This window comes from Pelophylax lessonae (genome assembly GCF_965119305.1).
Source record: "Pelophylax lessonae genome assembly, chromosome: 6".
Classification (NCBI taxonomy): domain Eukaryota; kingdom Metazoa; phylum Chordata; class Amphibia; order Anura; family Ranidae; genus Pelophylax; species Pelophylax lessonae.
The window spans coordinates 382,286-394,774 of NC_138773.1; the positions used below are offsets into that span (position 1 = coordinate 382,286).

Below are 12,489 nucleotides of genomic sequence, written 5' to 3' on the forward strand. Positions count from 1 at the left end.
CGGAAAGTATTCAGACCCCCTTAAATTTTTCACTCTTTGTTATATTGCAGCCATTTGCTAAAATCATTTAGGTTCATTCTTCTTCCTCATGAATGTACACATAGCACCCCATACTGACAGAAAAACACAGAATTGCTGACATTGTTGCAGATTTATTAAAAAATAAAAACTGAAATATCACATGGTCCTAAGTATTCAGACCCTTTGCTGTGACACTCATATATTTAACTCAGGTGCTTTCCATTTCTTCTGATCATCCTTGAGATGGTTCTACACCTTCATTTGAGTCCAGCTGTGTTTGATTATACTGATTGGACTTGATTAGGAAAGCCACACACCTGTCTATATAAGACCTTCCAGATCACAATGCATGTCAGAGCAAATGAGAATCATGAGGTCAAAGGAACTGCCTGAAGAGCTCAGAGACAGAATTGTGGCAAGGCTCAGATCTGGCCAAGGTTACAAAAAGATTTCTGCTGCACTTAAGGTTCCTAAGAGCACAGTGGCCTCCATAATCCTCAAATGGAAGACGTTTGGGACGACCAGAACTCTTCCTAGAGCTGGCCGTCTGGCCAAACTGAGCTATCGGGGGAGAAGAGCCTTGGTGAGAGAAGTAAAGAAGAACCCAAAGATCACTGTGGCTGAGCTCCAGAGATGCAGTCAGGAGATGGGAGAAAGTTGTAGAAAGTCAACCATCACTGCAGCCCTCCACCAGTCGGGGCTTTATGGCAGAGTGGCCCGACGGAAGCCTCTCCTCAGTGTAAGACACATGAAAGCCCACATGGAGTTTGCTAAAAAACACCTGGAGGACTCCAAGATGGTGAGAAATAAGATTCTCTGGTCTGATGAGACCAAAATAGAACTTTTTGGCCTTAATTCTAAGCGGTATGTGTGGAGAAAACCAGGCACTACTCATCACCTGTCCAATACAGTCCCAATAGTGAAGCATGGTGGTGGCAGCATCATGCTGTGGGGGTGTTTTTCAGCTGCAGGGACAGGACCACTGGTTGCAATCGAGGGAAAGATGAATGCGGCCAAGTACAGGGATATCCTGGACAAAAACCTTCTCCAGAGTGCTCTGGACCTCAGACTGGGCCGAAGGTTTACCTTCCAGCAAGACAATCACCCTAAGCACACAGCTAAAATAACGAAGGAGTGGCTTCACAACAACTCCGTGACTGTTCTTGAATGGCCCAGCCAGAGCCCTGACTTAAACCCAATTGAGCATCTCTGGAGAGACCTAAAAATGGCTGTCCACCAACATTTACCATCCAACCTGACAGAACTGGAGAGGATCTGCAAGGAGGAATGGCAGAGGATCCCCAAATCCAGGTGTGAAAGACTTGTTGCATCTTTCCCAAAAAGACTCCTGGCTGTATTAGATCAAAAGGGGGCTTCTACTAAATACTGAGCAAAGGGTCTGAATACTTAGGACCATGTGATATTTCAGTTTTTCTTTTTTAATAAATCTGCAACAATGTCAACAATTCTGTGTTTTTCTGTCAGTATGGGGTGCTATGTGTACATTCATGAGGAAGAAGAATGAACCTAAATGATTTTAGCAAATGGCTGCAATATAACAAAGAGTGAAAAATTTAAGGGGGTCTGAATACTTTCAGTACCCACTGTACATGTGATAATATACCCCCTTAATCTCCTCTTCTCTAGAGAGAATAGATTCAGTTCCTCTAATCTTTCCTCATAGCTGAGCTCCTCCATGCCTCTTATCAGTTTGGTTGCTCTTCGCTGCACTTTCTCCAGTTCCCCGATATCCTTTGAGAACTGCAGCCCAAAACTGAACTGCATATTCCAGATGAGGCCTTACTAATAATTTGTACTGATGATTTCTCTCTCTCTCTAGAATCCATACTTCTCTTAATACAAGAAAATACTTTGCTTGCTTTGGAAACTGCAGCTTGGCATTGCAGGCTATTATAAAGCTTATGATCTACCAGAAGACCCAGATCCTTCTCCGCTATGGATTCCCCCAGATCCTTCTTCGCTATGGATTTCCCCAGATCCTTCTCCGCTATGGATTCCCCCTGATCCTTCTCCGCTATGGATTGCCCCTGATCCTTCTCCGCTATGGATTCCCCCAGATCCTTCTCCGCTATGGATTCCCCCAGATCCTTCTTCGCTATGGATTCCCCCAGATCCTTCTCCGCTATGGATTCCCCCAGATCCTTCTCCGCTATGGATTCCCCCTGATCATTCTCCGTCAAGGATTCCCCCTGATCCTTCTCCGCTATGGATTCCCCCTGATCCTTCTGCGCTATGGATTCCCCCAGATCCTTCTATGCTATGGATTCCCCAGATCCTTCTCCGCTATGGATTCCCCCAGATCCTTCTCCGCTATGGATTCCCCCTGATCATTCTCCGCTATGGATTCCCCCAGATCCTTCTCCGCTATGGATTTCCCCAGATCCTTCTCCGCTATGGATTCCCCCAGATCCTTCTTCGCTATGGATTTCCCCAGATCCTTCTCCGCTATGGATTCCCCCTGATCCTTCTCCGCTATGGATTCCCCCTGATCCTTCTCCACTATGGATTCCCCCAGATCCTTCTCCGCTATGGATTCCCCCTGATCCTTCTCCACTATGGATTCCCCCAGATCCTTCTCCGCTATGGATTCCCCCAGATCCTTCTCCGCTATGGATTCCTCCGGATCTTTCTACGCTATGGATTCCCCCAGATCCTTCTCAGCTATGGATTCCCCCAGATCCTTCTTCGCTATGGATTCCCCCAGATCCTTCTCCGCTATGGATTCCCCAGATCCTTCTCTGCTATGGATTTCCCCAGATCCTTCTCCGCTATGGATTCCCCCTGATCATTCTCCGCCAAGGATTCCCCCTGATCCTTCTCCGCTATGGATTCCCCCTGATCCTTCTGCGCTATGGATTCCCCCAGATCCTTCTCCGCTATGGATTCCCCCAGATCCTTCTCCGCTATGGATTCCCCCTGATCATTCTCCGCTATGGATTCCCCCAGATCCTTCTCCGCTATGGATTTCCCCAGATCCTTCTCCGCTATGGATTCCCCCAGATCTTTCTTCGCTATGGATTTCCCCAGATCCTTCTCCGCTATGGATTCCCCCTGATCTTTCTCCGCTATGGATTCCCCCGGATCCTTCTCCGCTATGGATTCCCCCTGATCCTTCTCCGCTATGGATTCCCCCGGATCTTTCTCCGCTATGGATTCCCCCAGTTCTACTCCCTCTAGTATGTATGCTGTAATATCTGATATCTATGTTCAGACTGGAGGAAGTGGTATACTAACATAAGCACTCAAGCGGAGTGTGGGACGGTTCCGTCACAACGGGCAGCTTTGGTATGTAATTATATGAAGATGGCGTTTATAATAGAAGAGTAAGTTCAGGATTTGGATACACAGGTCAGGTTTAGACTTGCATGGACAATGAAGGACACAAATAGAGAAAAGCAGCTGAACAAGCAGATCTGAGATGTTTTCACCTTGAGGATATGCTTACTATTGTACGCTATGACTGTCCGATTGGGCATATTTATATGTTTTTAATGCTGATTGTTTCACCCTCAATAAAATGATGAATATATTTATTCTACATCCAATGGTCATTGTGTCCCAGGCTATCTCCCTCTTTGTGTATATTATTTAGGGATGGAGGTGTGTCACTGCAATATCGGACATTTTTATTTATTGTACTTCACCTTGAGGATGGGCAGATGGCACAGGGCGCAGCGTGGAGCATGTAAATCGAAGTAATCTTTCTCACAATATGGCTGTCCTTCCTTTTCAAAGAAGTTTGTACTTCCAATAAGAGATTTGCAATGAGCACAGACAAAATGTTCGGGGTGCCAAGTACAGCCTAGAGCTGTGACAACCTGCAGAGGAATGAAAGGAGAAGACTGAGTACAATGTAATACACAATATGAGGATAGACCGCTCAGTGTGACAATACAAAGTCATTCTGTCCCCCTGCACAGCCAATATGTCAGACAATGATTTCCATATACAGGAAAATATAACACTCCATGTCACCATCAATGAGCAATGAATGTAACATTCAGTATGCTGAGGCTGAACTGGAAATATTTGAACCATCCGGTCTTCTGATGTGATGAGCAGGGGGGGTCCTTAGTGGGTGGGGGCAGGGGGGTCCTTGGTGGGTGGGGGGGGAAGGGGGGTCCTTAGTGGGTGGGGGCAGGGGGGTCCTTGGTGGGTGGGGGGGGAAGGGGGGTCCTTAGTGGGTGGGGGCAGGGGGGGTCCTTAGTGGGTGGGGGCAGGGGGGTCCTTGGTGGGTGGGGGGGGAAGGGGGGTCCTTAGTGGGTGGGGGCAGGGGGGTCCTTGGTGGGTGGGGGGGGAAGGGGGTCCTTAGTGGGTGGGGGCAGGGGGGGTCCTTAGTGGGTGGGGGCAGGGGGGTCCTTGGTGGGTGGGGGGGGAAGGGGGGTCCTTAGTGGGTGGGGGCAGGGGGGTCCTTGGTGGGTGGGGGGGGAAGGGGGGTCCTTAGTGGGTGGGGGGGGAGGGGGGTCCTTAGTGGGGGGGGGGGCAGGGTGTACCTGCCGTATGAAGATATGACTGTGTGAGGTGTGTGATGAGGAGAGTCAGCCTGGGGTACGGTCCAGACGGTGTAATAGCAGACGGTAGGATATTCCCCTAAAGCCCTGATCATTAAATCAGGTGAACAGACAGAGGAGACCATGTGCAGCCTGGATCCCACTGAGAGCCATTCCTGGTGGGTGAGTCTGTGCTGAAGCCAAACACACTTGTGTTGTATTATGTATAGTGTGTGTGTATGCCGTGCCTGGTGTGTGTATCATGTGCCCGGTGTGTATGGTGTGCCCGGTGCGTATGCCATGCCGGTGTGTACGGTGTGCTCGGCAGTGTGCGGCGTATGGTCTGAGCACTGACAGGCCGACCCCTCCCCCACCCCTTCAACCTCTGCAGCAATGCTGGCAGCACTCATACGTCTATTTCCCAAAGACAACCTCTGGATATGACGCTGAGCACGGCACTCAACTTCTTTGGTGGACCATGGCGAGGCCTGTTCTGAGTGGAATCTGTCCTGTTAAACCGCTGTATGGTCTTGGCCACCGTGCTGCAGCTCAGTTTCAGGGTCTTGGCAGTCTTCTTATATCCTAGGCTATCTTTATGTAGAGCAACAATTCTTTTTTTTCAGATCCTCAGAGAGTTCTTTGCCATGAGGTGCCATGTTGAACTTCCAGTGACCAGTATGAGAGAGTGAGAGCGATAACACCAAACTTATCACACCTGCCCCCCATTCACACCTGAGACCTTGTAACACTAACGAGTCACATGACACCGGGGAGGGAAAATGGCTAATTGGGCCCAATTTGGAGATTGTCACTTAGGGGTGTACTGACTTTTGTTGCCAGCGGTATAGACATTAATGGCTGTGTGTTGAGTTATTTTGAGGGGACAGTAAATTTACACTGTTATACAAGCTGTACACTCACTACTTTACATTGTAGCAAAGTCTCATTTCTTCAGTGTTGTCACATGAAAAGATAGAATAAAATATTTACAAAAATGTGAGGGGTGTACTTACTTTTGGGAGATGCTGTATGTTGTATATGATGTGTATGGTGTATATAGAGTTTATGGTGGGCATAGTGTCTTTGGTGTGAGTAAACTGTATATATTGTGTGTGTGATGTATATGGTGTATACGGTATATATAGTGAGTGGTGCAGAGGCGTAAGTACGACCTTTAAGACCCTGGTAGTTCTGCCACTGGCCTTACAATTACTAGCGGGCATTTTGGAGGATGTAAGGGAGCACTCTGGAGGCACTAAAAACAGTACCTGCAGAGTGCCCCCTTGGGATCAGTGGCAATAGTGGCTGTAAGAGAGGGGAGATCAGAAGTGGTGGTGGGAGGGAGGGATGGGATCCATGGCAGGGGAATGGAATCAGTGGCAGTGGTGGGATCAATGGTGGGGGGGGGGGATCAGTGGTAGAGAGATGGTGGTGGGGATGGGATCAGTGTCAAAGGGATGGTGGTGGAGGGATGGGATCAGTGGCATAGAGATGGTGGGGGGGGGGTGGGACAGTGGTAGAGGGATGAGATCAGTGGCAGAGGGATGGTGGGGGGATGAGATGGGATGGGGGTGAAGGGATGAGATCAGTGGCAGAGGGATGGTGGGGGATGGGATGGTGGTAGAGGAATGGGATCAGTGGCAGAGGGATGGTGGGGGATGGTATGGTGGTAGAGGGACGGGATCAGTTGCAGAAGGATGGTGGGGGATGGAATGGTGGTAGGGGGATGGGATAAATGGCAGAGGGATTGTGGGGGGGGGGATATGGGATGGCGATAGAGGGATGGGATCAGTGGCAGAGGGATGGTGAGGGGGATGGGATGGTGACACTGGCACTCACCTGTTTTCAGTGTCAGTTGATCCCCCTCCTTGCTCAGGGCTCTCTCAGCCTGGCTTCACAGTGCCTCCAGTAGCAGCTCTCCTGACATGGGGACTCTGTCTTCACATTGGCTCACACAAGGGAGATCTCCTCCCCCTTTACTCTACTGGCCCATCAGCTGATCAGCTGACTTTCTCCTCCACCCAACATTGATCTGCTTAGAGGAATGGGCGGAGCGCTGTGCCGGTAGCAGTGAGTGTATAATGTCTCCGACTGACTTGATGCCTGCAATTAGCTGCGGCGGGTGGTGCCCACAGTATACAATTATGTCCGGGACATATTGCTCCGATCATTGCCTAAAAGCGGCGGCAACAGCCGGCGAGCCCCCCACAGTGCCGGACTCCAGGGCCCAGTCTCAACTGCAACTGCTGCAACCCTGGTAGTTCTGCGACTGGTGTGGTGTATACGGTATATTTGGTGTGTGTGGTGTATATAGCCTATATGATGTGTGTGTGTGCTATGTATACGCTATAAATGGTGTATATGGTATATATGGTGTATGCAGTATATATGGTATATTTGGTGTATATGGTGTGCGGTGTATACTGTATATATGGTGTATTTGGTATTTATTTTCTATACAGTATATGGTGTATACTGTATATATGGTATACATGGTGTGTGCAGTGTATACTGTATATATGGTATATATGATGTATATGGTATATTTGGTATATATGGTGTGTGCGGTGAATACTGTATATATGGTATATATGATGTATATGGTATATTTGGTATATATGGTATATTTGGTGTTTGTTGTATGTGCATATTGTACACACAGCGTTCATGTTCCAGCAGACCTCCAGGGAACGTTACCTGCCCCGCGATTGGCCGCTGGCAGCTCTGGCACAGTCCTTTGCTCAGGGTTTCGATCCCTTGTTGTTTCAACCCAGATTGAAGCTTCACCAGCATGGAGTCCAGGTCACTTCTGGGGCCACATTTAGTGCTGGCGACTTCTTCTGACTGGCCAGCAGGAGCCACTGCCACATGGCTTCCCTCCACTCCATTGGCTGGTAAGACTCCGGCTCCGGGATTATTGATTGGCTGAGGAATTTTGGATTCCACCAGGCTAGATAAAGGTTCCTGAGCAGCCTGCAATGAGCGAAAAGATAATTACCATTATAGTCTATGGCCACAAGATGGCGACAACGCTCTTCAATAGGTAGAACCAAGTGGAAGAATGATGGGGGGGAGCTGAGATTGGGGAACATTCTATCCCTCTTATAGAGCCATAAATTCAAGCCTTCCTATTGGTTATCCTGGGACTCCGAATGGTAACCCTTTCTGCTGTAAGTTGGAGGAGCGGGGCGGTGTGGGTAGAACGCTGGGCGGTGTCAGGAGAACGCGGGGCGGCGTGAGGAGAATGTTTGGTGGTGTTGGGAGAACGTTGGGCGGTGTGAGGGTTGAGGAATTTTGGATTCCACCAGGCTGGATAAAGGTTCCTGAGCAGCCTGCAATGAGTGAAAAGATAATTACCATTATAGTCTATGGCCACAAGATGGCGACAACGCTCTTCAATAGGCCGACCCAGTGGAATAATGATGGGGGGGGTATCTGAGATTGGGGAACATTCTATCCCTCTTATAGAGCCATAAATGCAGGCCTTCCTATTGGTTATCCTGGGACTCGGAATGGTAACCCTTTCTGCTGCAAGGATGGAGGAGCGGGACGGTGCGGGTAGAACGTTGGTCCGCGTGGGTAGAACGCGGGCGGTGAGGGTAGAATGCAGGGCAGTGCGAAGAGAACGTTGGGCGGTGTTGGGAGAACGTGGGGCGGTGTTGGGAGAACGTTGGGCGGTGTTGGGAGAACGTTGGGCGGTGATGGGAGAACGTTGAGCGGTGTTGGGAGAACATTGGGCGGTGTTGGGAGAACGTGGGGCGGTGTTGGGAGAACGTGGGGCGGGGTTGGGAGAACGTTGGGCGGTGTTGGGAGAACGTTGGGCGGTGTTGGGAGAACGTTGGGCGGTGATGGGAGAACGTTGGGCTGTGTTGGGAGAACGTTGGGCGGTGTTGGGAGAACGTGGGGCGGTGTTGGGAGAACGTTGGGCGGTGTTGGGAGAACGTTGGGCGGTGTTGGGAGAACGTTGGGCGGTATTGGGAAAATGTTGGGCGGTGTTGAGAGAACGTTGGGCGGTGTGAGGAGAACGTTGGGCGGTGTTGGGAGAACGTTGGGCGGTGTTGGGAGAACGTTGGGCGGTGTTGGGAGAACGTTGGGCGGTGTTGGGAGAACATTGGGCGGTGTGAGGAGAACGTTGGACGGTGTTGGGAAAATGTTGGGCGGTGTTGAGAGAACGTTGGGCGGTGTGAGGAGAACGTTGGGCGGTGTTGGGAGAACGTTGGGCGGTGTTGGGAGAACGTTGGGCGGTGTTGGGAGAACGTTGGGCGGTGTTGGGAGAACATTGGGCGGTGTGAGGAGAACATTGGACGGTGTTGGGAAAACGTTGGGTGGTGTTGGGAGAACGTTGGGCGGTGTGAGGAGAACGTGGGGCGGTGTGAGGAGAACGTTGGGCGGTGTGAGGAGAATGTTGGGCAGTGTAAGGAGCACGTGGGGCGGTGTGAGGAGAACGTTGGGCGGTGTGAGGAGAACGTTGGGCGGTGTAAGGAGCATGTGGGGCGGTGTGAGGAGAACGTTGGGCGGTGTTGGGAGAACGTTGAGCGGTGTTGGGAGAACGTTGGGCGGTGTTGGGAGAACGTTGGGCGGTGTTGGGAGAATGTTGAGCGGTGTGAGGAGAACGTTGAGCGGTGTTGGAAGAACGTTGAGCGGTGTTGGGAGAACGTTGGGCGGTGTTGGGAGAACGTTGGGCGGTGTTGGGAGAACATTGAGCGGTGTTGGGAGAACGTGGGGCGGTGTTGGGAGAACGTGGGGCAGTGTTGGGAGAACGTGGGGCGGTGTTGGGAGAACATTGGGCGGTGTTGGGAGAACGTGGGGCGGTGTTGGGAGAACGTTGGGCGGTGTTGGGAGAACGTTGGGCGGTGTTGGGAGAACATTGGGGGGTGTTGGGAGAACGTGGGGCGGTGTTGGGAGAACGTTGGGCGGTGTTGGGAGAACGTTGGGCGGTGTTGGGAGAACGTTGGGCGGTGTTGGGAGAACATTGGGCGGTGTTGGGAGAACGTTGGGCGGTGTTGGGAGAACGTTGGGCGGTGTTGGGAGAACATTGGGCGGTGTTGGGAGAACGTTGGGCGGTGTTGGGAGAACGTTGGGCGGTGTTGGGAGAACATTGGGCGGTGTTGGGAGAACGTGGGGCGGTGTTGGGAGAACGTTGGGCGGTGTTGGGAGAACGTTGGGCGGTGTTGGGAGAACGTTGGTAGAACGTTGGGCGGTGTTGGGAGAACGTTGGTAGAACGTTGGGCGGTGTTGGGAGAACGTTGGGCGGTGTTGGGAGAACGTTGGGCGGTGTTGGGAGAACATTGGGGGGTGTTGGGAGAACGTGGGGCGGTGTTGGGAGAACGTTGGGCGGTGTTGGGAGAACGTTGGGCGGTGTTGGGAGAACGTTGGGCGGTGTTGGGAGAACGTGGGGCGGTGTTGGAAGAACGTTGAGCGGTGTTGGGAGAACGTTGGGCGGTGTTGGGAGAACGTTGGGCGGTGTTGGGAGAACATTGAGCGGTGTTGGGAGAACGTGGGGCGGTGTTGGGAGAACGTGGGGCAGTGTTGGGAGAACGTGGGGCGGTGTTGGGAGAACATTGGGCGGTGTTGGGAGAACGTGGGGCGGTGTTGGGAGAACGTTGGGCGGTGTTGGGAGAACGTTGGGCGGTGTTGGGAGAACATTGGGGGGTGTTGGGAGAACGTGGGGCGGTGTTGGGAGAACGTTGGGCGGTGTTGGGAGAACGTTGGGCGGTGTTGGGAGAACGTTGGGCGGTGTTGGGAGAACATTGGGCGGTGTTGGGAGAACGTTGGGCGGTGTTGGGAGAACGTTGGGCGGTGTTGGGAGAACATTGGGCGGTGTTGGGAGAACGTTGGGCGGTGTTGGGAGAACGTTGGGCGGTGTTGGGAGAACATTGGGCGGTGTTGGGAGAACGTGGGGCGGTGTTGGGAGAACGTTGGGCGGTGTTGGGAGAACGTTGGGCGGTGTTGGGAGAACGTTGGTAGAACGTTGGGCGGTGTTGGGAGAACGTTGGTAGAACGTTGGGCGGTGTTGGGAGAACGTTGGGCGGTGTTGGGAGAACGTTGGGCGGTGTTGGGAGAACATTGGGGGGTGTTGGGAGAACGTGGGGCGGTGTTGGGAGAACGTTGGGCGGTGTTGGGAGAACGTTGGGCGGTGTTGGGAGAACGTTGGGCGGTGTTGGGAGAACATTGGGCGGTGTTGGGAGAACGTGGGGCGGTGTTGGGAGAACGTTGGGCGGTGTTGGGAGAACGTTGGGCGGTGTTGGGAGAACGTTGGTAGAACGTTGGGCGGTGTTGGGAGAACGTTGGTAGAACGTTGGGCGGTGTTGGGAGAACGTTGGGCGGTGTTGGGAGAACGTTGGGCGGTGTTGGGAGAACATTGGGCGGTGTTGGGAGAATGTTGGGCGGTGTTGGGAGAACTGTTCTATCGCTTTATATTCTTACAGCATTTTTGTATTGAATGTTTTTGTTCCTCTATTACACAATTTAAAGTGGAACGCTACCCAGAAAAACTCAGCACAGAGCCTAAAAATAGGAAGCAACTGAGCATGTGCAGAGCTGGGGAGACCGTGTATTTCTGGATTGTACACAGTATAGAAAATAGGGGGCAACTAGTATACCCAGCATTGTAAAATCACAGTGCAGCGCTAAATAAATGAATGAATTATAAGTCATAAAGAGATAAATGTAGATGCCAGCATCAATAAGAGGCCCAAAGTGATAGGGGTGTTCATGCAGACATCAATAAATACAAGGTGTGCTCCAATGTGCAAATCCTACACCAGCCACACTAGCTCCTCACCTCCAGCTATGACCCCTGGGTTAACAGACGGGTCAAACTAAGCAAATCCTAGGAAAAGGATGCAGGGATGTTCTCATAAAGAAACCAGAACAACACCGGATTCATCAGTATGAGATATATATAAAAATAAAGATGCAGCACATAGTGTGTAATTGTAAGATTCCGGTACCTCCGGTACCCTTAATCACCACTTTCTCTGTAATGTGTCCCACCTTTCTCTTCAGGTGGTACGCATATACCTTTAAGACAGTGATGTCACTGCTGAGCGCCGCAGAGCGGCTATTTCAACCGCCGGCGGTCTCACTCACATTGTTCGTTCAACCTGCCTTGTTATCCACATGCTTTCAAGCCTGTCTCTCGATCGGAACCTCCAGCCATTCCCTTTACCTGGAGCAGAAAGGAACCTCGCTACTGATCCCTGTATCTCGCTACCGGATCATTCCTTATCTACTGGACCTCTCTAAACTACTAACATTACAAGTGATAAGTACCCCGCAGGGGAACCCTCCATAACCTTACTTGCACTATCTACCTATGCACATTAAGGACTGTTACTACCTATCCATACTATCCTATCATCTGCACTGTTACATAGATTGCTAGCTCTTGAGCCTACTACCATCTATCATCTGCACTGCTGCATAGATTGCTAGCTCTCCTGTCTACTACTATCTATCCTTGCACTGGGTTAGTCTATCCTGTATTTGTCATCTGCTGTCCTCACCACCTGTTAGCATACTCGATACTAACCTATCTGCATTCCTAAATACCATCTTGAACTCTCCTATACAAACCTATCAAGTGATTACCATCCTTGTCACTGTTCACACCTGTCCCTTCAGCACATCACCTTCATACTATCATATACATCCTATCACTCCAGGAACATCTTATTGAGTGTGTATATCTGTATGCTGAAGCTGACAGGCCCACAGTGATGAGTCTGGAGAGTTGGATCTGGTATTCAACACATCTCTACATGACTACTGAGTGGAGATTTTGCAGCTGCAAATCCAGCCTATACTAAAAACGCAGGAGCGTTACAGTAATGTACTAAAAGGCCGTAGATTTATTGCAAGTAGATAAAAATTGCCAATGGAGGCACTGAGACCAGTGCGCGGTATCACAGCGCGTGTACAAAACCTCTGCGTTAGATGGCTGCGGGTGACGTCA

At 51.0% G+C, this 12,489-nt stretch overlaps 1 protein-coding gene across 2 annotated transcripts in view; it reads right to left on the bottom strand.

Moving 5' to 3' along the window:
• Window positions 1-12,489, bottom strand: part of LOC309558772 (transforming growth factor beta-1-induced transcript 1 protein-like) — a 202,228-nt gene that overhangs the window by 47,032 nt on the left and 142,707 nt on the right. For both annotated transcript variants that reach the window (XM_082261821.1, XM_082261820.1), the window contains 2 exons: window positions 7,230-7,505; window positions 3,687-3,860 (listed from right to left, as the gene is read on the bottom strand). In XM_082261821.1, coding sequence (XP_082117947.1) covers window positions 3,687-3,860; window positions 7,230-7,505 — 450 coding nt within the window. The remainder of the gene's footprint in view (window positions 1-3,686; window positions 3,861-7,229; window positions 7,506-12,489) is intronic.